Below are 25,176 nucleotides of genomic sequence, written 5' to 3'. Positions count from 1 at the left end.
TAGCTGCCTGAGGGCATTGGGGGACTGTGTCCTAGTACACCATCCTAGCTGCCTGAGGACATTGGGGGACTGTGTCCTGGAGCACTATCCTAGCTGCCTGAGGGCATTGGGGGACTCGGTCCTGGTACAACATTTTAGATGCATGGGGGCATTGGGGGACTGTGTCCTGGAACACCATCCTAGCTGCCTGAGGGCATTGGGGGACTGTGTCCTGGAGCACCATCCTAGCTTCCTGAGGGCATTGGGGGACTGTATCCTGGTACAGCATCCTAGCTTCCTGAGGGCATTGGGGGACTGTGTCCTGGTGCACCATCCTAGCTGCCTGAGGGCATTGGGGGACTGTGTCCTGGAACACCGTCCTAGCTGCCTGAGGGCATTCGGGGACTGTGTCCTGATACAGCATCGTAGATTCCTGAGGGCATTAGGGGACTGTATCCTGGTACACCATCCTAGATTCCTGAGGGCACTAAGGGACTGTGTCCTGTTACACCATCCTAGCTTCCTGAGGGCACTAGGGGGCTGTGTCCTGGTACACCATTTTAGATGCCTGAGGGCATTGGGGGACTGTGTCCTAGTACAGCATCCTAGCTTCCTGAGGGCATTGGGGGACTGTGTCCTGGTGCACCATCCTATCTGCCTGAGTGCATTGTGGGACTGTGTGCTGGAACACCATTCTAGCTGCCTGAGGGCATTGGGGGACTGTGTCCTTAAACACCATCCTAGCTGCCTGAGGGCATTGGGGTACTGTGTCCTGGTACAACATTCTAGCTTCCTGAGGGCACTAAGGGACTGTGTCCTGGTACAGCATACTAGCTGCCTGAGAGCATTGGGGGACTGTGTCCTGGTACACCATTCTAGCTGCCTGAGAGCATTGGGGGACTGTGTCCTGGTACACCATTCTAGCTGCCTGAGGGCATTGGGGGACTGTGTCCTTAAACACCATCCTAGCTGCCTGAGGGCATTGGGGTACTGTGTACTGGTGCAGCATCCTAGCTGCCTGAGAGCATTGGGGGACTGTGTCCTGGTACACCATTCTAGCTGCCTGAGGGCATTGGGGTACTGTGTCCTGGTACAACATTCTAGCTTCCTGAGGGCACTAAGGGACTGTGTCCTGGTACAGCATACTAGCTGCCTGAGGGCATTGGGGGACTGTGTACTGGTGCAGCATCCTAGCTGCCTGAGGGCATTGGGGGACTGTGTCCTGATACACCATCCTAGTTGCCTGAGGGCACTAGGGGACTGTGTCCTGGTACAGAATCCTATGCTTAGGACACTAAGGGGTCTATTTACAAAGACTTGGATGGAGAGAAAGTCGACGGAGATAAAGTCCCAGCCAATCGGCTCCAAACTGATATGTCACAGGCTGGGTTTAAACAAGCCTAGTATAGGTGAAACGGTCCGTCTGGTGGTGGAGATATAGGGCAGCACGCAGCCCTTATCTTCTTGTGGTATCCCGGTCATGTAAGCGCTCACCTGGGCAGACTCATTACTAAATAAGCAAGCTTACTTTATTAATCTCTTAGCACTGTGAATTCTTTATTAGTGACAGATTGAGACCTGTGTGCCTTTTCTTTCTCAATGAGAATGCATTTGTTTTAAAATCCTTTAGATAACAGCTGGTCTTATGCATTGTTGACCTAAAACTTGTGACAGCTTATAAACCACATGTCTCTCTTTTTAAAAAAAGAACATGTACTACTGCTAAATTCTTTCTAAATCTTTTGTTTTGATTGCTATCTATGGCCCTCATTCCGAGTTGTTCGCTCGCTAGATGCTTTTAGCAGCCATGCAAACGCTAAGCCGCCGCCCTCTGGGAGTGTATCTTAGCTTAGCAGAAGTGCAAACGAAAGGATCGCACAGCGGCTACAAAAAAAGATTGTGCAGTTTCTGAGTAGCTCCAGACCTACTCCTAGCTAGCGATCACTTCAGACTGTTTAGTTCCTGTTTGGTTTTTTTAAATCACAAAAGTTTATTGACAGGAGAAAAACAATGACAAATGAATGTAATTGACATACTCAGAGCACAAGAAAACTAGAATACATAGACTAGAAAATTAAGTGCAAGAGTTTGTCCCTACGTTATCTGTTATTTTATATATATTTTTCCCTTTTTTTTTTTTTCTCTTCCTCTCCTCTACTTGTTGTATTCTTTATTTTAAACAAATCCAAAAACAATCAGGAGTTAGGAACAAAATTAGAAAACAGTGTAGAATATTCCAAAGGGTCAATCAGTGGGATCCTTGGAAGGGCTTGTAGGAGATTACCGAGAGAGTCAGAGGGAAAAAGAAGCAAGAGTGGAATTAAAAATTAAGGAGAGGAGAGAGTGAAGAGATATAAAGAGTGTAAAAAGCAGAAACAAGTCACGGACAGGGGGAGAGCGAGTCGGGAGAAAAGTAGTGTGGGGAAAAAGGGTAAGGTGAGCTAGGAGAGGCCTGGGAGAGCTACTTGAAATTTAGTGTACCAAGGTGTCCAGACACCGTGGAATTTATCCACTGTGTTGTTCATCAAGGAGGAAAGATATTCCATCTTTGCTACAAACCAAACGCGGTTCATAAGTTCAGGACGGGTTGGAGGGGTGGAAAGTTTCCATGATTTAGCAATCTGGAGTTTAGCTGCACAGGCTATAAGCATAACCAGTTTGTTTTCCGGCTTGGATAGCTGACAGGCTGGGGCACACAGGAGCAGCGTCTCAGGGGACAGGGGGGGCAGTCCGGAATAAGCGACTGGATAAGGATACGGACCATTAACCAGAAAGAGGCTATCCTCGGGCAGCTCCACCAGATGTGAAAATACGAGCCTACTTGACCACATTGACGCCAACAGAGGTTAGAAGTGTTCGGATATATTTGGTGTAAGCGTTCGGGAACCAAGTACCATCGCGTATAGACTTTGTAGGAGTTCTCCTTGATGGAGACGCTAATAGAACATTTAGAGATATTCAGTCGGACAGATTCCCACACGTCATCATCCAGGGAAGTCCCCAAGTCAGTTTCCCAAGCAAGTTCATGTGCTGTGCGGGGGGGCGTAACTGGAGACAAAATGGAGTGATATAGATTAGAAATAGTGCCTCGATCCGTGGGACGATACATGCATAGGCGCTCCATCGGAGTCAGGACATTAGGGATAGGCGTTGTCCTAGTTGAGGACATCACGAAATTTCGAATTTGAAGGTATTGATAAAAATATGAAGTCGGGAGAGAGTGCTTTGTTTGAAGGTCTGCGAATGAGTACGGTACATTGTTTTGAAGTAGATGATGAAAGCGGGAGACGCCTGCACTGGTCCAGTTGGAAGCAAATTGATGGGATCGGCCCGGTGAGAAGGAGGGGTTGTTCCAGATGGGGGTTAGGGGAGAGGGAATTGTGTGGAGTAAAAGTTTAGATTTTAGCGAGTCCCACACCGATAGAGTTAGGGATATTGTTGGCACTGGCTGAATGGTTTTAGGTCTGTGCGGACGGGGGAGCCATGGGAGATGAGAAACCGAATCGACCTGAGCCAAGTCGCTCTCCAAGTCCACCCATCTCCTTGTGTGCCGTGGAGAATGCCAGGCGACAAGTTGACTGAGTGCCGTGGCGTAGTAGTATCTTGATAGCGAGGGAAGGCCTAGACCACCACACAGAGAGCTCTGCTGGAGGGTCTCCCTACGCAATCGCGGCTTCTTATCATTCCATATGAATTTACCATATTGGGTCTGGAGGGAGGATAGAATCCGGAGAGGGACCGGGACAGGGAGAGTCTGGAAGAGGTATAATATCTTGGGGATGACGTTCATCTTAATGGCATTAATCCTGCCGATCCAAGAAATTAATTGTTTTTTCCATCCTAAGATGTTTTGAGATATTTCCTTAAATAAGGGGGGGAAGTTAGCGTCATAGAGAGAATGGTAAGATTTGGTGATTTGCACCCCCAAATATTTAATGGAGGTATGACGCCATGCAAAAGGGAAGTTGGATTTCAGAAGATTCAGCGTGTTGAGAGAGATGTGTAGTGGGAGAGCCTCTGACTTGTCGTTGTTCACCCTATATCCAGAGAGGTCCCCGTAGAGAGATAATTCTTTGAAAAGATTGGGTAGGGAAATTAACGGGCTAGTGAGTGTGAGGAGGACGTCATCCACAAAAAGGGAAAGTTTGTAGTGTGAGTCTTTGATAGAAAAGCCCGTAATGTCCGGATTAAGACGGATGCGGCAAGCGAGAGGTTCAATTATCAGAGCGAAGATGAGAGGCGACAGGGGGCATCCCTGTCGCGTACCATTGGTGATGGCGAAGGAGTCTGAAAGAATTCCGTTTGTTAGAACAGAAGTGGAGGGGTTGTGATAGAGTGCTGAGATTGCTTGGAGAAATTCCCCGCGGACACCAAAGCTGCGGAGTATTTGATCGAGAAAGGCCCATGAAACCCTATCGAAGGCTTTCTCCGCGTCTAATGCCAATAAAAGAGAGGGGAGTTTGACTGAGTTAGCATGATGAATCAGGTTGATGGTGCGTCTGGTATTATCTAGAGCTTGACGTGTAGGGACAAATCCGACTTGGTCGGGATGTATAAGAGACGGAAGAAGAGGATTCAGGCGTAAGGCCAGAATTTTTGCTAAAAGTTTCAAGTCGGTGTTGAGAAGGGATATAGGGCGGTAATTAGAGACCTGCTGGTGATCTTTACCAGGTTTGGGAATAACAGTGATTAGTGCTTTAGTAGTTTTGTTGTGAAAGAGTTCCCCATTAAGGATTTTATTAAAAGTAGACGTCAAGTGAGGGACTAAAGAACTCTCGAATGTTTTATAGTACGCGAAGGGTAGGCCGTCCGGTCCCGGAGCCTTAGAGGGTTTCTGAAGTTTAAGAGCAGCCGATACTTCCTCCTCAGTTATAGGCTTACATAATGCAGTGGCTGAGGGAGCATCCAACTGCGGGAGGGAGCATGAGGTCAGGAAGTCGGAAATACGCGTGTTTGAGTCAGGTAGGGATGATGTACTGCCTGGGGAGTTATACAAACGGGTGTAGTATTCCTTAAAGATAGAGTTGATGTCTGAGGGATTATAGTGTGTATTACCGTTAGAGTCCTTAAGTGAGACTATAGAAGAGAGGGCTTTTCGTGCTTTTAATATATTTGCCAAGAGGGCATCAGCCTTGTTGCTTTTCTCATAAAATCGCTGGTTCAGCCAACGTAGGGATTTATCTATCTTTTCTGTGATTAGTGCATTGAGAGCTGCCCTAGCTGCCATAAGCTGTTTGTAGTTCGAGTCTGTGGGACTATGTTTATGAAGAGAATCTAGGTTTTGGACCTGATCAGTGAGATTCCTGAATATTGCTTTGTGTTCCCTATTGCGATGAGATGCATAGCTAATTACATGGCCTCTGAGGACAGCTTTGTGGGCCTCCCAGAATAATGGGGAACATCCTGATTCAGGATTGTTAAGAGAAAAGTATTCCGTGAGCAGTCAGGCTATCTTGGATTTGAAGGAGGGAATTTTAAGAAGTGTCTCGTTCAGGCGCCAAGATGGGCGGGAAGTTGGGGCATCCAACAGATCAAATGCGGATGCGACGGAGGAGTGATCCGACCAGACATTGGGGATAATCGAAGAGGACAAAATGTGGTTAGAGGCCGGGGGGCTGCAGAAGAGATAGTGAAGTCTGGAATAAGACTGATGGGGGCTGGAAAAAAAAGTATAGTCCTTGGAGGATGGGTTAAGAGCACGCCAAGTATCGAAGAGACATGCTTCTTTAATAAGTTTAGAGAAAGTATTGGATATATGACAGGTGCGGGGGTGCTTCTGGGAGCAGATTTATCCAGTAGAGGGTCTAGAACTGCGTTAAAGTCCCCTCCCAGGAATACATAACCCACTCTGTGTTTCTGGAGAGCTTTGAAAAAGGATCTCAAAAATCGTTGTTGGCCCGTGTTGTGTGCATATAGGTTGGCTGTATTCACTTCCAGGTGCCCCAGCTTGCCAAACAGAATGATATACCTCCCCTCTGTGTCAACATGAACCGAGCTTTGAGTGAAGGGGAGTTTGTTGCGTATCAGGATAGCGACTCCGTTGTGTTTAGATTCACTTGAGGAGTACAACACAGTGGAGAATCGTCTGGAAGATAAGGTGGGGTGGCCAATTCGCTTGAAATGTGTTTCTTGAAGTAGACCTAAGTCTGCACGTAGGGTGCGGATTGTACGGAACAAATGAGAGCGTTTATGGGGCATGTTAAGGCCCCGGACATTCATAGAGACAATGGTGAAGGACATGATGCTGAGAGCAGGGGGAGTATGGATGAGGTATTGAAAAGGGGGATTAAAGGAAAAGGGCCAACTCGCTCAGGAGGGAGAAAAGAAAAGAAGAGCGGAGGTGGGTGTTAAACGAGCAGAGTACCCAATTCGGATTGAGCAAAATAGAGACGGGTAAGAAAAAGAGAAAGAGAAAGAGCAGGTTACTCAATACAAAGGAGATTGGTACTCCTGTAGTTAGGTCTTAGTGGTCCAGAAAGGCGAGGGAACCAAAGTTCCGTGTCGCCAAAAGGGAGTAAAAAATAAATAAAATTGGGGGGTGGTGGAGATCTAAATGAGTTGAGAAATATCACATGCAGGGAGGAGAACAGAGAGTATACGCACAACCTGAGAAGAGAAGGGGTAATGCGTCAAACAAAACGGGCACTAGTGTGTAGGAGACAAGAGGTGGAACGGTATCCCCAGGTAGAGGGAGAGAGACAAGGGGTGGGGGGGGGGGGGAGAAAAAGAAAAAAAAAACATGTGTATGTGTGTGTGTGTGGGGAGGGGGAACAATCGTCGCCAGAAACTACATTGAGTACTTATCGTCTGGAGATACCAGAAACTTTACGGAATACAAGGATACACACTTGTTAAAACCTGCCGGGGCGACCGGCACAGGGGGCCCACAGTGCAGCTTGTGGAGTCTAGGAGGGAGCCAACGGAGAAGCTGGCTAAATATGTGAGACCCCTGTGCCCGTGTACCACGCCACAATCCAAAACAAATAAAACTTGTAAACGTTAGGACAGCAGGAGAGAAAAGACCTAATAATGCATGGTGCTGTAAATATTACTGTGAGCATCTAAGAGAAACATTAAGTCCCTGAACTGGGAACAAACTAACAATGGGAGGCAAAATGTAGCGTAGGGGGACGATAAAATCAAACCGCGGTTGGAAGTAGCATGCAAGGCTAGGGGCGATTGCTAGAAACCGAAATTTGGCCACCTAGGCTACTGTAAACATATTGGGGTATATTTACTAAGGTCCCGATTTTGACCGAGATGCCGTTTTTTCTTCAAAGTGTCATCTCGGTAATTTACTAAACTCAAATCACGGCAGTGATGAGGGCATTCGTAATTTTTTGGAAGTCCAAGAAAAAAATTACGAATGAATACACCATCGGTCAAAACGCGGCTGTTTAAGTATGAATCTCGGTAATTTACTAAGAAGTGCAAAGCAAAAAAAAAAAAAACACTGCCGTGAAAAATTACAACTCGTAAAAAAGTGCTAAAAAAAACCAGACCTGCTTTTTTTTCCCGTGATTGGATAGGCATGCACGGATCCATGAGATCCGTGCATGTATATCAGTGGGAAGGGGTGGGAAAGTGGTTATTTTCGGGGAAAAAAATGCGTGGGGTCCCCCCTCCTAAGCATAACCAGCCTCGGGCTCTTTGAGCCGACCCTGGTTGCAGAAATATGGTAAAAAAAATGACAGGGGTTCCCCCATAATTAAGTAACCAGCATCGGCTCTGCGCCTGGTCCTGGTTCCAAAAATACGGGGGACAAAAAGAGTAGGGGTCCCCCGTATTTCTAAAACCAGCACCGGGCTCCACTAGCTGGACAGATAATGCCACAGCCGGGGGTCACTTTTATATAGTGCCTGCGGCCGTGGCATCAAAAATCCAACTAGTCACCCCTGGCCGGGGTACCCTGGGGGAGTGGGGACCCCTTCAATCAAGGGGTCCCCCCCCCAGCCACCCAAGGGCCAGGGGTGAAGCCCGAGGCTGTCCCCCCCCATTCAATTGGCTGCGGATGGGGGGCTGATAGCCTTTTGTGAAAATGAAAAGATATTGTTTTTAGTAGCAGTACTACAAGACCCAGCAAGCCTCCCCCGCATGCTGGTACTTGGAGAACCACAAGTACCAGCATGCGGCGGAAAAACGGGCCCGCTGGTACCTGTAGTACTACTACTAAAAAAAAATACCCCAAAAAAGACAAGACACACACACCTTGAAAGTAAAGATTTATTACATACATCCACACAAACATACAAACATACTTACCTATGGCCCCATGCAGGTCGGTCCTCTTCTCCAGTAGAATCCAAGGGGTACCTGTTGAATAAATTATACTCACCAGCTCCAGGGTCCCAGGCTCCTCGTAGCATCCATTTGTAATCCACGTACTTGAATAAAATAAAAAAACGGACACCCGAGCCACGCACTGAAAGGGGACCCATGTTTGCACATGGGTCCCCTTTCCCCGACTGCCAGAAACCCACTCTGACTTCTGTCTAAGTGGGTTTCTTCAGCCAATCAGGGAGCGCCACGTTGTAGCACCCTCCTGATCGGCTGTGTGCTCCTGTACTGACTGACAGGCGGCACACGGCAGTGTTACAATGTAGCGCCTATGCGCTCCATTGTAACCAATGGTGGGAACTTTCTGCTCAGCGGTGAGGTCACTTTCGGTCAACCGCAGGGCAGAAAGTTCCCACCATTGGTTACAATGGAGCGCATAGGCGCTACATTGTAACACTGCCGCGTGCTGCCTGTCAGTCAGTACAGGAGCACACAGCCGATCAGGAGGGTGCTACAACGTGGCGCTCCCTGATTGGCTGAAGAAACCCACTTAGAAAGAAGTCAGAGTGGGTTTCTGGCAGTCGGGGAAAGGGGACCCATGTGCAAACATGGGTCCCCTTTCAGTGCGTGGCTCGGGTGTCCGTTTTTTTATTTTATTCAAGTACGTGGATTACAAATGGATGCTACGAGGAGCCTGGGACCCTGGAGCTGGTGAGTATAATTTATTCAACAGGTACCCCTTGGATTCTACTGGAGAAGAGGACCGACCTGCGTGGGGCCATAGGTAAGTATGTTTGTATGTTTGTGTGGATGTATGTAATAAATCTTTACTTTCAAGGTGTGTGTGTCTTGTCTTTTTTTGGGTATTTTTTTAGTAGTAGTACTACAGGTACCAGCGGGCCCGTTTTTCCGCCGCATGCTGGTACTTGTGGTTCTCCAAGTACCAGCTTGCGGTGGAGGCTTGCTGGGCCTTGTAGTACTGCTACTAAAAACAATATCTTTTCATTTTCACAAAAGGCTATCAGCCCCCCATCCGCAGCCAATTGGATGGGGGGGACAGCCTCGGGCTTCACCCCTGGCCCTTGGGTGGCTGGGGGGGGGACCCCTTGATTGAAGGGGTCCCCACTCCCCCAGGGTACCCCGGCCAGGGGTGACTAGTTGGATTTTTGATGCCACGGCCGCAGGGCACTATATAAAAGTGACCCCCGGCTGTGGCATTATCTGTCCAGCTAGTGGAGCCCGGTGCTGGTTTTAGAAATACGCGGGACCCCTACTCTTTTTGTCCCCCGTATTTTTGGAACCAGGACCAGGCGCAGAGCCCGATGCTGGTTGCTTAAATATGGGGGAACCCCTGTCATTTTTTTCCCCATATTTCTGCAACCAGGGTCGGCACAAAGAGCCAGAGGCTGGTTATGCTTAGGAGGGGGACCCCACGCATTTTTTTTCTCCGTTTTACAGTGTTTATTAAAAAAAAAAAAAAAAGGAACCCCAGCACGGATCACACAGATCCGGCCGAGATTCATTTTGAAAAAGTCGGCAGTGTTTTGCTAATCACTGCCGTAAAAAAGGTAAAAAAAACACGAATGACATCGACATCGGAACAAATGAAAAATCCGAATACGACAGCTTAGTAAATTAGTCGTAATAAATTCAAAATGTTGCAGTTTTACACTTTCGATGTCATTCGTGATTGAACTTTGACCTTTTTCCGAAAATTACGAATGTTAGTAAATATACCCCATGGAGTTTAGTGAGTTTGAGCTGCTACAGAGAGTGACCTCGAGATAGTTCCAGAAAAAGAACAAAAGGCATCATGGGGTGGGGAAGGGGGGAGGGGGAAGGGTTGAAAAAAAAAGGGGGGGGGTGAACATAACATTGAAATCCTTACAGTCGTATAATCGTATAACAGGGGGTGATCCCCCGACAACAAACAGTAAATGAAAAGTTATACAAATGTCTGAGGGGGGAAGTAAGCTTAGTGGTGCAGATTATTCAAGGGCTGATGAAGTTATTGACGGATAGGAAAAACGGCTCGTTGGAGAACATCCATCCTAACGCACAATCAAATTTTAAGTTGAGTGGTCTGCTCCAACGGGGGGTCTAGCTTCCTCTATATGCGAAAGCAAGTCCTTGCCCTCACGGGGATCTCTGATGATGACCGTCTTTCCCTGAATGTCAACGATTAGCTTGAAGGGGAAACCCCATCGGTATCGGATGTTCCTGTCCCGTAGTGCCTGTTAGATCACGGAGTTCTCTCCGTTTAGCTATGGTTAGAGGGGCCAGATCTTGGAAGAACTGTAGTTTAGATGAATTGTAGAGTACATGAGGCTTTCCACGGGTGGAATTGAGGACCCATTCTTTATCCTTAAACTTGAGAAAGCGGAGGACCACATCGCGAGGAGGCTCACCATCCCTAGGCTTAGGACGAAGGGCACGATGAGCCCTCTCCAGAGGAAACTGTACAGCCCCCAGGTCCGGAATCAGGAAGGGGAAGAGGTCGTGGAGATAGGGTTCGAGGTAATCCATACTGACGGATTCAGGGATGTTGCGAATGAGATTGGATCTGCGTTCGCGGTTCTCAAGATCCTCGTTTTTAGTGTGAAGTTCTGACAGTTCTGAGACAATGTGGTCCAAGTCACGACCCGTATCGTTTAGAGCTTTCTGAAAATGGTCCTTACGAGATTCCATTTTCGAGGCTCTGGAAGCGAGGGAAGAGATGTCCGTCTTAATGGAGGCCACCGCCTTGTCCAGTTTGGACTCCAGGGAGTCCTTAAAGTCCGAAATAAGAGAGCGAAGAGCTAAGATATCATCCTTGGTGGACGGAGCAGATGGCGGTGTGGCGGAGTTATCCATAGAATCGTGGGGAGGGGAGGGACCCCTTTGTTGAGTATTCTTGGTGCCTCTGGTAAAGTGTTGAGAGATATCAGCACCCCCTTGTTTAGGAGTCTTGGACGAAGATTTCTGCATGTGGACCGGACCAGTGTAGGGTATTATACTATGAAATATGATCCGACAAGGGAGGCAAAAAGTAAAAAAAAAAAAAGGGGGGGGAGACACCCAGGGGGGGACCACGCTCCTCACTGTCAGGTGGTCATGGTGCCGGGGGCTGGTATTGCGGAAATGCCGGCAGTGAGGACTCCACGTCAGAGGTAGGAGGGAGTCCCCTGGTCAAGGGTACCTCCGCCGTTGCGGTTTGAGGAGTAAGAATCCTGGGTATTAAAGCAGGCCAGGCAGCGGGGCCGTCAAGGCAAGTCAGGTGTGAGTAGAGTCTCGCCGGGGACAAGAGCCGGCATCACCGGGGTCAGGGCGAAGCCGGACGGAATGTCCAGCAACCAGCGAATAGTGTCAGGAGCCAATGGCAACTCCGCAACCCCCCGGCAGACCGGTGTGCAGAGGCAGGGGCCAGCAGTGGTGTCCCGGCTCGGGGGAGGGCAGAGGCCGGTTCGCCGTGTGAGGTGGTGAGGGGGTGCCCCTGATGTCTTCTGGCAGCAACTCGCTTAGCTTAGAGATGTAGCTCCTAGGTGTTCCGCTGCGGGCCCCACTGTGCGTCCCCGGGTCCCGGCGCCGGCTGAGGGCCCCCTCCAAGATGGTCACCGGGCCCCCCTCAGCTCCACCAGCCCCAGGCGGTGCCAGCGATCCCGGGCTCCCACAGAAGTCGGCAGCAACAGGAGACGCACCCCCAGCTGTTCCCTTGATAAGTAGAGCTTCAGAGGGCAGGGGAGCGGTGTGCGATTCCCTCCTTAGACCCCGGAAGCGCTCGCCGGCCCGGGGGTGTAATATAGGCCCCGGGCCCTCATTCCGAGTTGTTCGCTCGCAAGTGAATTTTAGCAGATTTGCTCATGCTAAGCCGCCACCTACTGGGAGTGAATCTTAGCTTCTTAAAATTGCGAACGATGTATTCGCAATATTGCGATTACACACCTCGTAGCAGTTTCAGAGTAGCTCCAGACTTACTCGGCATCTGCGATCAGTTCAGTGCTTGACGTTCCTGGTTTGACGTCACAAACACACCCAGCGTTCGCCCAGACACTCCCCCGTTCCTCCGGCCACTCCTGCGTTTTTTCCGGAAACGGTAGCGTTTTTATCCACACGCCCATAAAACGGCCTGTTTCCGCCCAGTAACACCCATTTCCTGTCAATCACACTACGATCGCCGGAGCGAAGAAAAAGCCGTGAGTAAAAATCCTATCTTCATAGCAAATTTACTTGGCGCAGTCGCAGTGCGGACATTGCGCATGCGCACTAAGCGGAAAATCGCTGCGATGCGATGAAATTTACCGAGCGAACAACTCGGAATGAGGGCCCCTGTCTGGTGGATGTCAGTAGGCCTCTTGAATCTGCAGCATAGGGGGGCGGGAGAAAAGCAGGGCTCTGTGCAGCAACCTGTGGAGTCCGGGCGGCCGGCCACGCAGCTCCCCGCCATCCAGGGCACCAAGAGGACGTGAGTGGCAGGGGAGGTAAGGCGCGTCCAGCGGCCTCAGCGGGTACGGAGGACGGCGGGCGCGGCGGCCGGCGGGAAGCCCCGCGCACGGAGCGGACTCACCCACACGTCGGGGCCCGATTCTCCAGCCACCAGGGAGGGCACAGGGGATCCGAGCAGGGCGGCAGTGTGCCGGGGGGAACTCCCAGGGGCCAGTCCGCGTCAAGGCTCCAACGGTCGATCCGGGCCGCCTCCCAACTCCAGGCCCCGGCTTCACTCTGGGGGAAGTCCGCAATCCGCAGGAGCACTTAAAAGTGCTCCCCGACTCCGCGGGTCCCCCCAGACACCAGCAGCAGGGTAACTGAAGCCACTGAGGGGTGCCTGGGACAGTCAGGCATCAATTGGGAGGGTATATTAGATTGATTAGTAGCAGTGCTTGCAGGAGCTGGGGAGATACACAGCTACCCCCCACAGCAGCCATGCCACACCCCCTGTTTAGTTCCTGTTTTGACGTCATGAACACGCCCTGCGTTCGGCCAGCCACACCTGCGTTTCCCCAGCCACTCCTGCGTTTTTATCTGACACGCCTGCGTTTTTACACACACTCCTCGAAAACGGCAGTTACCTCCCAGAAACACCCACTTCCTGTCAATCACTCTGCGGCCAGCAGTGCGACTAAAAGCGTTGCTAGAGCTTTTGTAAAACTGCATCGGCTTTTGTGAAAGTACGTCGCGTGTGCGCATTGAGCCGCATACGCAAAAGTGCCGATTTTTAGCCTGATCGCTGCGCTGCGAACAACGGCAGCTAGCGATCAACTCGGAATGAGGGCCATTATGCACAGTTGTCTGGACTGGTGACAGACTAACATGTTTTTCCTATAAAAGGAATATATATTGCTGTTAGCCCCACGGCCAATGTTTGGCTTCAAAATCTGTCTTAGATATTGATAAAAGAGTTTATTTTTAGCTCAAACTGTGCTACAACACTGATAAGCATTAGAGATGCGCACCGGACATTTTTGGGGTTTTGTGTTTTGGTTTCGGTTCCGCTGTCGTGTTTTTTGTTTTTTTAAACCCTCAAAAACAGCTTAAATCATAGAATTTGGGGGTAAATTTGATCCTATAGTATTATTAACCTCAATAACCATAATTTCCACTAATTTCCAGTCTATTCTGAACACCTCACAATATTATTTTTAGTCCTAAAATTTGCACCGAGGTAGCTGCATGACTAAGCTAAGCGGCCCAAGTGGGTGGCACAAACACCTGGCCCATCTAGGAGTGGCACTGCAGTGTCAGACAGAATGGCAGATATATAATTAAAAGGACCCAAACAGCACATGATGCAAAGATAAATAATAAAAAAAGAGGTGCAAGATGGAATTGTCCTTGGGCCCTCCCACCCACCCTTATGTTGTATAAACAGGACATGCACACTTTAACAAACCCATCATTTCAGCGGCAGGGTCTGCCACACGACTGTGCCTGAAATGACTGGTTCATTTGGGCCCCCACCAAAAAAGAAGCAATCAATCTCTCCTTGCACAAACTGGCTCTACAGAGGCAAGATGTCCACCTCCTCCTCATCGTCCGATTCCTCACCCCTTTCACTGTGTACATCCCCCTCCTTGCAGAGTATTAATTCATCCCCACTGGAATCCACCATCACAGGTCCCTGTGTACTTTCTGGAGGCAATTGCTGGTAAATGTCTCCACGGAGGAATGTATTATAATTCATTTTGATGAACATCATCTTCTCCACATTTTCTGGAAGTAACCTCCTACGCCGATCGCTGACAAGGTGACCGGCTGCACTAAACACTCTTTCGGAGAACACACTGGAGGAGGGGAAACTTAGGTAAAATAAAGCCAGTTTGTGCAAGGGCCTCCAAATTGGCTCTTTTTCCTGCCAGTATACGTACGGACTGTCTGACATGCCTACTTGGATCCTGTCACTCATATAATCCTCCACCATTCTTTCAATGGTGACAGAATCATATGCAGTGACAGTAGACGACATGTCAGTAATCGTTGGCAGGTCCTTCAGTCCGGACCAGATGTCAGCACTTGCTCCTGACTGCCCTGCATTACCGCCAGCGGGTGGTTTTGGAAATGTGATCCTTTTCCTGGCAGCTCCAGTTGCGGTAGAAAATGAAGGAGGAGCTGTTGGCGGGTCACGTTCCGCTTGACTTGACAAGTGTCTCACCAGCAGGTCTTTGAACATCTGCAGACTTGTGTCTGCCGGAAAGAGAGATACAACGTAGGCTTTAAACCTAGGATCGAGCATGGTGGCCAAAATGTAGTGCTCTGATTTCAACAGATTGACCACCCGTGAATCCTGGTTAAGCGAATTAAGGGCTCCATCCACAAGTCCCACATGCCTAGCAGAATAGCTCCGTTTTAGCTCCTTCAATCTCTCCAGCTGCTTCTGAAAAAGCCTGATGAGGGGAATGACCTGACTTAGGCTGGCAGTGTCTGAACTGACTTCACGTTTGGCAAGTTCAAAGGGTTGGAGAACCTTGCACAATGTTGAAATCATTCTCCACTGCGCTTGAGTCAGGTGCATTCCCCCTCCTTTGCCTGTATCGTAAGCAGATGTATAGGCTTGAATGGACTTTTGCTGCTTCTCCATCCTCTGAAGCATATAGAGGGTTGAATTCCACCTCGTTACCGCCTCTTGCTTCAGCTGATGGCAGGGCATGTTCATGAGTGTTTGCTGTTGCTCCAGTCTTCGGCATGCGGTGGCTGAATGCCGAAAGTGGCCCGCAGTTCTTCGGGCCACCGACAGCATCTCCATTATGCTCCTGTCGTTTTTTTTAAAATTCTGCACCACCAAATTCATTGTATGTGCAAAACATGGGACGTGCTGGAATTTGCCCACATGTAATGCACACACAATTTTGGTGGCGTTGTCTGATGTCAGAAATCCCCAGGAGAGTCCAATTAAGGTAAGCCATTCTGCGATGATCTTCCTCAGTTTCCGTAAGAGGTTGTCAGCTGTGTGCGTATTCTGGAAAGCGGTGATACAAAGCGTAGCCTGCCTAGGAACGAGTTGGCGTTTGCGAGATGCTGCTACTGGTGCCGCCGCTGCTGTTCTTGCTGCGGGAGGCAATACATCTACCCAGTGGGCTGTCACAGTCATATATTCCTGAGTCTGCCCTGCTCCACTTGTCCACATGTCCGTTTTTAAGTGGACAGTGGGTACAACTGCATTTTTTAGGACACTGGTGAGTCTTTTTCTGACGTCTGTGTACATTCTCGGTATCGCCTGCCTAGAGAAGTGGAACCTAGATGGTATTTGGTACCGGGGACACACTACCTCAAGCAATTCTCTAAGTCCCTGTGAACTAACGGCGGATACCGGACGCACGTCTAACACCAACATAGTTGCCAAGGCCTGAGTTATCCGCTTTGCAGCAGGATGACTGCTGTGATACTTCATCTTCCTCGGAAAGGACTGTTGGACAGTCAATTGCTTACTGGAAGTAGTACAAGTGGTCTTCTGACTTCCCCTCTGGGATGACGATCGACTCCCAGCAGCAACAACGGCAGCGCCAGCAGCAGTAGGCGTTACACTCAAGGATCCATCGGAGGAATCCCAGTTAGGAGAGGACTCGTCAGACTTGCCAGTGACATGGCCTGCAGGACTATTGGCGTTCCTGTCTAAGGAGGAAATTGACATTGAGGGAGTTGGTGGTGTGGTTTGCAGGAGCTTGGGTACAAGAGGAAGACGGGATTTAGTTGTCAGTGGACTGCTTCCGCTGTCACCCAAAGTTTTTGAACTTGTCAATGACTTTTGATGAATGCGGTCCAGGTGACGTATAAGGGAGGATGTTCCTAGGCGGTTAACGTCCTTATCCCTACTTATTACAGCTTGACAAAGGCAACACATGGCATGACACCTGTTGTTCGCATTTCTGTTAAAATAATTCCACACCGAAGAGGTGATTTTTTGGGTATTTTGACAAGGCATGTCAATAGCCTTATTCATCCCACGGACAACAGGTGTCTCTCCAGGTGCCTGACTTAAACAAACCACCTCACCATCAGAATCCTCCTTGTCAATTTCCTCCTCAGCGCCAGCAACACCCATATCCTCATCCTGATGTACTTCAACAGTGACATCTTCAATTTGACTATCAGGAACTGGACTGTGAGTGCTCCTTCCAGCACTTGCAGGGGGCGTGCAAATGGTGGAAGGAGCCACCTCTTCCCGTCCAGTGTTGGGAAGGTCAGGCATCGCAACCGACACAATTGGACTCTCCTTGGGTATTTGTGATTCAGAAGAACGCACAGTTCTTTGCTGTGCTTTTGCCTGCTTAACTCTTTTCATTTTTCTAGCGGGAGGATGAGTGCTTCCATCCTCATGTGAAGCTGAACCACTAGCCATGAACGTAGGCCAGGGCCTCAGCCGTTCCTTGCCACTCCGTGTGGTAAATGGCATATTGGCAAGTTTACGCTTCTCCTCAGACGATTTTAATTTAGATTTTTGGGTCATCATTTTATTTAACTTGCTTTTTGGATTTTACATGCTCTCTACTATGACATTGGGCATCAGTCTTGGCAGATGACATTGATGGCATTTCATCATCTCTGCCATGACTAGTGGCAGCAGCTTCAGCACGAGGTGGAAGTGGATCTTGATCTTTACCTATTTTACCCTCCAAATTTTTGTTCTCCATGTGTGGAATTATGTGCCAGTAATATATCTGGAATTAGACGGCAGTAATGTCTGGAATTAGATACCACTAGATAGATACCAGATACCACTGTGACTGGAATGATGATGACCTATGCACAGTGACAGGACACTACCACAGCACCCTACAGCAGCAAGATGCAGCACAAGACACTGGACTTTTAGTCACCACAATGCAGCACTGATACTGAGCACTGATGAGGATACTAGAACTGACACTGGGCAGCGAGAACAGCACTGGACTATTAGTAATGTACTGTAGTATACTGAGCACCACAATGCAGCACAAGACAATGAGTAGTGATACTGAGCACTATGAGGATACTAGAACTGACACTGGGCAGCGAGAACAGCACTGGACTATTGTACTGTAGTATACTGGTCACCACAATGCAGCACAAGACAATGAGCACTGATGAGGATACCAGAACTGACACTGGGCAGCGAGAACAGCACTGGACTATTGTACTGTAATAAACTGGTCACCACAATGCAGCAGCAAGACAATGAGCACTGATGAGGATACCAGAACTGACACTGGGCAGCGAGAACAGCACTGGACTATTGTACTGTAATATACTGGTCACCACAATGCACCACAGATAATGAGCACTGATGAGGATACTAGAACTGACACTGGGCAGCGAGAACAGCACTGGACTATTGTACTGTAGTATACTGGTCACCACAATGCAGCAACAGGACAATGAGCACTGATGAGGATACTAGAACTGACACTGGGCAGCGAGAACAGCACTGGTCTATTGTACTGTAGTAGTATACTGGTCACCACAATACAGCAGCAAGACAATGAGCACTGATGAGGATACTAGAACTGATGCTGGGCAGCGAGAACAGCACTGAACTATTGTACTGTAGTAGTATACTGGTCACCACAATGCAGCAGCAAGACAATGAGCACTGATGAGGATACTAGAACTGACACTGGGCAGCGAGAACAGCACTGGTCTATTGTACTGTAGTAGTATACTGGTCACCACAATACAGCAGCAAGACAATGAGCACTGATGAGGATACTAGAACTGATGCTGGGCAGCGAGAACAGCACTGAACTATTGTACTGTAGTAGTATACTGGTCACCACAATACAGCAGCAAGACAATGAGCACTGATGAGGATACTAGAACTGACACTGGGCAGTGAGAACAGCACTGGACTATTGTACTGTAGTATACTGGTCACCACAATGCAGCAGCAAGACAATGAGCACTGATGAGGATACTAGAACTGATGCTGGGCAGCGAGAACAGCACTGGACTATTGTACTGTAGTATACTGGTCACCACAATGCAGCAGCAAGACAATGAGCACCGATGAGGATACTAGAACTGACACTGGGCTGCGAGAACAGCACTGGACTATTGTACTGTAGTATACTGGTCATCACAATGCAGCACAGAAAATTAGCACTGATATTGAGCTGATATTGAGCTTTCCACTCAGAGAACGTAGCCACGTCCTCTCGCTATCTCGACAATGCACGAGTGAAAATGGCGGCGATGCGCGGCTCTTTATATGGAATCCAAATCTCGCGAGAATCCGACAGCGGAATGACGACATTTTGCCTCGTTCGGGTTTTCCGAATCAGGCGGGAAGAACCAAGGCTGCCTTGGACCCGTGCAAACCACGTGGAGTTCGGGGGGGTTCGGATCTTGGAGAACCGAACCTGCTCATCTCTAATAAGCACTGATATTTATGGTCACATTAATTTTGGCTTTTCAGATGTGTGGCCAAGAGACTACACGTCTGTTATCATTAGGGTTTATGAATAACCAGCAGGTGTTTTCTTCATAACAATCAATGTACTTAGTGCAAACATTCACTGTATGCAAATGTGTTAAAATCCTTTGGATGACAGCTGGTCTTATTGTGACTGTCCAAATGTATTGTCAACATAAAACTTGTGACAGTTAATAAACCACATGGCTCTCTTTTAAAAAGAACATGTACTGCTGCTAAATTCTTTCTAATTTTTTACTTTGATTGCTACTATCTATGGTGGTCATTCCGAATTGTTCACTCGCTAGCTACTTTTAGCAGAAATGCAAACGCAAAGCCTCCGCCCTCTGGGAGTGTATCTTAGCATAGCAGAATAGTGAACGAAAGATTAGCAATTCTGCTATTAAGTATTTCCTTGCAGTTTCTGAGCAGCTCCAGACCTACTCCTAGATTGCGATCACCTCAGTCCGTTTAGTTCCTGGTTTGACGTCACAAACACGCCCAGCGTCCGGTAAGCCACTCCTCCGTTTCTCCAGCCACTCCTGCGTTTTTACCTGGCACGCCTGTGTTTTTTAGCACACTCCCTGAAAAGGGCCAGTTTACGCCCAGAAACACCCACTTCCTGTCAATCACACTACGATCAGCAGAGCGATTGAAAAGCTTTGTTCGCCCGTGAGTAAAATAGCATAGTTTTGTGTAAAATTGCTTAGCGCGTGCACCCTGCTGTGCATACGCATGCGCAGAACTGACGAATCTTAACCTATTAGCAATTCTGCTAAAAATAGCAGCGAGCGAACAACTCGGAATGACCACCTATATGCACTGTTGTCTGGACTGGTGACAGATTGACATGGTTTCCTTATAAAAGGAATATACATTGCTGTTAGCCTCATGGGTAACGTTTGGCTTCAAAATCTGTCTTAGACATTGATAGAAGATTTCCTTTTTGGCTTAAACTGTGCTACAACACTAGCATTGATATTTATGGTCACTTTAATGATGGCTTTTCAGATGTGTGGCCAAGAGACTACACGTCTGTTATGATTAGGGCTTATGAACAACCAGCAGGTGTTCTCTTTATAACAATCGATGTACTTAGTGCAAACATTTACTACGAACTGTACCTAGCTTGATGATCACTATAATAGTCCATTTGTGATATTTACTGTGCAATCTGCACAATTAACTTTTCTTCCATTCTACATATCTCATTTTTCTACTCTATATTCCATCCATACCGATTGGCACTCTACGGTAGCCATATATCCCTTCTCATTCTATCCACGCACATCTGTGCATGTGTGCCCTCTCATCCAATCCCCATCTCCATTGTTTGGAGAGAAATCAATGTGGATTTTTCTCAAATCTGGACAGCAGAAGCACACTTTCTATTCATAAGGAGTGAGTACTCTCTAATCCAGAAGTTTACTGCCAAACTCCACAGGAGACGCCCAATCTCGTCCCATCTTGGAAGCGAATCTCTGGAAGGCCTGGTCAGTACTTGCTTAGGAGACTGCCAAGGAATACCAGGTGCAGTAAACTTTTTTGCTGGAAAGCAGAAGGAAGAATTCCTCTCAATTTTTTCCTCTTCCTCACACTTCCATTAATTATCTATCTTAATGCTATTCTATACTTAAAGAGCCAAGAGGTACACACTTAAGAACAGTCTTCAAGTTGACTTAGTATTCCAACGGTGTTATATACATTTATTCTCACCGTGAAAACCTTGATACTTTTGATAATTATCATTTAACACAATATATACACTTTGTATAGTCTGCTGAATTAAAAAGCCTATGGGGACACCTCTGCTAGATCTCATAACAGAAGGTGGACTACTACCCAATCAGGCAACAAATTGTCCTCTTTGGACACCTAAGGACCATTACTTAACAGTGCTAATATCATTATACGGGATACCATTCAGGGGGTAGTAAGCCTTTTATATATATTTACTGATGTTATTCATACTTAAGGCTACTCCTGCTATTACACACAATATTAACATTTTCACCTAAAAAACTATTTACTGTTTATTGGATTTCTATTACTTATCCATCGTTAGTCACACCATATTTTATATTATTAAAAGTTATATTTTATCGTCTATTAATTTTTCAAGTTTTTCTTTTCTCGCTTGTGTTTTTCATGGGTTTGAAAAATGACAGTTAGGAGCTGATTGGCTGGTACTTTGTCTCCGTCCAAGGCTTAATAAATATCCCCCTAAGGGGTCTATTCACTAAGCTTTGGATGGAAATAAAGTTGCTGGAGATAAAGTACCAGCCAATCTATCTATCTGTCCGTCTGTGTATCTCAATATCACGGTGTCCCCCACCCCCGGACCCTTGGTCTGTTCCTGCTTCATATTGTCTTTATGTCTGATACATTGTTTTCCCATAGAAAAAGTGCATGTTTGCATTTGAATTAGCTTGCTGCACACTTTAAGGTAAAACATTCCGCAATTACCAGCGCTCAAGTTGGAAACTTGAAGGTTAAGGAGGTCAAGAGTAGTCTGCAGTATGCTACACCCCGGCTGATTGCGTCCTCCATTTACATTGAAATCTTGGTGTCCCACTGATTGGTCTATCCCAAAAACACCTGAAATACAGATGACACACAGTATATTGCTATGACATGAATACATGCAGGGTCTATGTCATGGTGTGTAAGTAGTAACAAATAACACTTTACACTGAATGAAATACAAAAGTAACCCTCTGCTTATATCTGACAATCACATACAGCAAATACTGTCAGGACACCCGGACGTTACTCTGTGTCAGCTGCTGTACCGACATACGAGGTGCGGCTATTAAATAACAAGACACCATACTGCGTCAGTTACAGGGGAGGGGGGAACATTGACTTTGGTCTATCCCAAAACGGTTTTGCAAGTCCCCCCCCATCTCGCACAGGTAGTGTGCTGCCACACAGCGCTGGAAGAAGTTGTTTTTCCCGAGCATCATAAAAATATTTAGAGCAAGTGTAGAGCAACGTGGTAACTTAACCATTATGGTTAAATTGAACAATGCACCCACCGAATCTTTCCCTAGACTAGCCGAGGCTTACGGGACCGATTATATGCCACGTGCACGTGTGTATGAGTGGCACAAAGGATTTAGTGATGGACGTGAGGATGTGGAAGATGATGAACACTCCGGAACGCTTCGCACATCAAAAACAATGAAAAATTTGAAAATTGTTTTTGAAAATTGCGTGAATTGACCTGCCGACTCAGCATCAGAATGACGGCAGAAATGGGAAACGTTGACACAGAAACTGTGAGGCAAGTTTTGCATCAAGATCATAACATCACAAAAGTTTGCACTAAGATGGTTCTGAGGCTTCTCACTGCCGAGCAGAAAGGAAAGCAAAAGTGAATTTGTACAGACCTTGTGGAACAAATTCAACTGGATTCACCTTTTCTAGATAAAGTTATTACCTGTGATGATCTTCCTGCGTGATCTGGAGACACAACGCCAGGCCATGCACAGGAAACACCATCATGAAAGCGTAACAGCAAATCCAAAGCCTTGTTACTGTTTTCTCTGATATCAGGGGGTTATTTGGCAGACTGAGGACCAGAAGGTGCAGCAAGGACTCCGCATTACTACAAAAATGTTCTAGAACCTTTGCGAGGAAAGAATCAGAAGGAAGAGGCCAGAGCTGTGGGAAACGGTTTCATCCTCCATCAGGATATCGCACCAGCCCACATAGCGCTCTCTGCGACACCGTGTTTGGCCGGGGAACAGATTGCAGTGCTAGATACCCCCCATACTCACCCCAAAGTCACATCTGTGCTCAGGAAACCACGTTCTGCATCAGTTACTGAGGGAAAGACAACGGAGCTGTGAGACAGCCGACAAATAATGAGCGACAGCACGGCTCTGACCAATGGGAAATAAGAGTGCAGCGGTGTGTGGATGCGGGGGGGGGGGGGTGGATGCAGGAGGGGAGTGCATAGAAGGGAAACAGAGATATAATGTTCTTCAAGTAATTAAACGTAAATTACAGCATCAGTTTTGTTATTTAATGGCCACACCTCGTATGTAATGCCGCAGGTGCTGGGAACCACTGCTCACAAATTGACCTATTTATCTACATTCATTATTTGTCTTTGATTTTGCATATGGCAATGAGTAGTGAGCAACTTCTGACAAATAGAACTATTTTACCATTGTAGAAAAGTGAACACAGGGCCTAATTCAGATTTGCATGTAATCCTGATGGTGCGCATGTACAGAACCGGTCTTGTGATATTGCTGGCAGCCCTCTCTTGACATGCTGCAATGTTTGGGGGGCAGAACAGGGCCATCACCTGACACTATTCTTCAAAACAGGGGCGTGTCGTTCCCGTTTAGAAGGCGTGACGGGTCCAAGGTGTGTATTGTCAGATGTAGACTTACTGGGCCCGGGTGTCCGGATCTGACGGCCATCCTGAGTAAGCTTCAGCTTACGGAGGCTGACCACTGTCTAGCACGGTGAATCGACAATGATGGTTGCGACGATGATCTGAGGCTGCCTCCACAGATGTAGCACTCGAAACTCGCAAGTCTATCGCCTACAGACGCCTCCTGCTGCATTACAATGACACAGAATTGCGCAGCCGCTTCCCTGCGCTTCCTTGTGGCTGTGCAATTCCATACAACATGAATTAAGCCCACAGTACAGGTAACAGTCCATGCAATGAATGACATTCCTGCTACATAGATAAATACTGCACCTCTATTTGTGTGGATAGCGCAAACACGTAGACCATCCGTGGGGTCAAGACGAACCACCAGTGCAGTATCCTGGAAGAATGGTCCAGCGGGGTCCAGACCTGTAACCAGTAACCTCCATTTGTCAGATATATAATATGATTACGGCTATTTATATGGCGCTGACAAAGCCTTTGTGGCACATTATCAATTAAAGATAACAATAAACATAAGAATAATAAATATGGAGAAGAAAATAAGAATTTACTCACCAGTAATTCTATTTCTCGTAGTCTGTAGTGGATGCTGGGTACTCCGTAAGGACCATGGGGAATAGACGGGCTCCGCAGGAGACTGGGCACTCTTAAAAGAAAGATTAGGTACTATATCTGGTGTGCACTGGCTCCTCCCTCTATGCCCCTCCTCCAGACCTTAGTTAGGGAAACTGTGCCCGGAAGAGCTGACATTACTAGGAAAGGATTTGGAATCCAGGGTAAGACTCATACCAGCCACACCAATCACACCGTACAACTTGTGATAACTATTCCCAGTTAACAGTATGAATAACAACTGAGCCTCATTCAACAGATGGCTCAGAACAATAACCCTTAGTTAAGCAATAACTATATACAAGTATTGCAGAAAATCCGCACTTGGGACGGGCTCCCAGCATCCACTACGGACTACGAGAAATAGAATTACCGGTGAGTAAATTCTTATTTTCTCTGACGTCCTAGTGGATGCTGGGTACTCCGTAAGGACCATGGGGATTATACCAAAGCTCCCAAACGGGCGGGAGAGTGCGGATGACTCTGCAGCACCGAATGAGCAAACTCAAGGTCCTCCTCAGCCAGGGTATCAAACTTGTAGAATTTTTTAAAAGTGTTTTATCCCGACCAAGTAGCAGCTCGGCAAAGTTGTAAAGCCGAGACCCCTCGGGCAGCCGCCCAAGAAGAGCCCACCTTCCTCCTGGAATGGGCTTTTACTGATTTAGGATGCGGCAGTCCAGCCGCAGAATGTGCAAGTTGAATCGTGCTACAGATCCAGCGAGCAATAGTCTGCTTTGAAGCAGGAGCACCCAGCTTGTTGGGTGCATGCAGGATAAACAGCGAGTCAGTTTTTATGACTCTAGCCGTCCTGGAAACATAGATTTTCAGGGCCCGGACTACGTCCAGCAACTTGGAATCCTCCAAGTCCCGAGTAGCCGCAGGTACCACAATAGGTTGGTTCAAATGAAACGCTGATACCACCTTTGGGAGAAATTGGGGACGAGTCCTCAATTCTGCCCTGTCCATATGGAAAATCAGATATGGGCTTTTACAGGACAAAGCCGCCAATTCTGACACACGCCTAGCTGAGGCC

The 25,176-nt window shown here is 47.7% G+C and overlaps 1 protein-coding gene across 1 annotated transcript in view; it reads right to left on the bottom strand.

Moving 5' to 3' along the window:
- Nucleotides 1-25,176, bottom strand: part of LOC135056919 (pancreatic triacylglycerol lipase-like) — a 224,254-nt gene that overhangs the window by 90,913 nt on the left and 108,165 nt on the right. The window contains exons 3-4 of the mRNA XM_063962696.1: nt 23,838-23,936; nt 21,581-21,712 (exon numbers count right to left, since the gene is read on the bottom strand). Of these exons, the coding sequence (XP_063818766.1) occupies nt 21,581-21,712; nt 23,838-23,936 (231 nt within the window). The remainder of the gene's footprint in view (nt 1-21,580; nt 21,713-23,837; nt 23,937-25,176) is intronic.

This window comes from Pseudophryne corroboree, chromosome 3 (assembly GCF_028390025.1).
Source record: "Pseudophryne corroboree isolate aPseCor3 chromosome 3, aPseCor3.hap2, whole genome shotgun sequence".
Taxonomy (NCBI): domain Eukaryota; kingdom Metazoa; phylum Chordata; class Amphibia; order Anura; family Myobatrachidae; genus Pseudophryne; species Pseudophryne corroboree.
The sequence above is the reverse complement of the archived record's forward strand: the minus strand, read 5'-3'. Positions and strand labels throughout refer to the sequence as shown.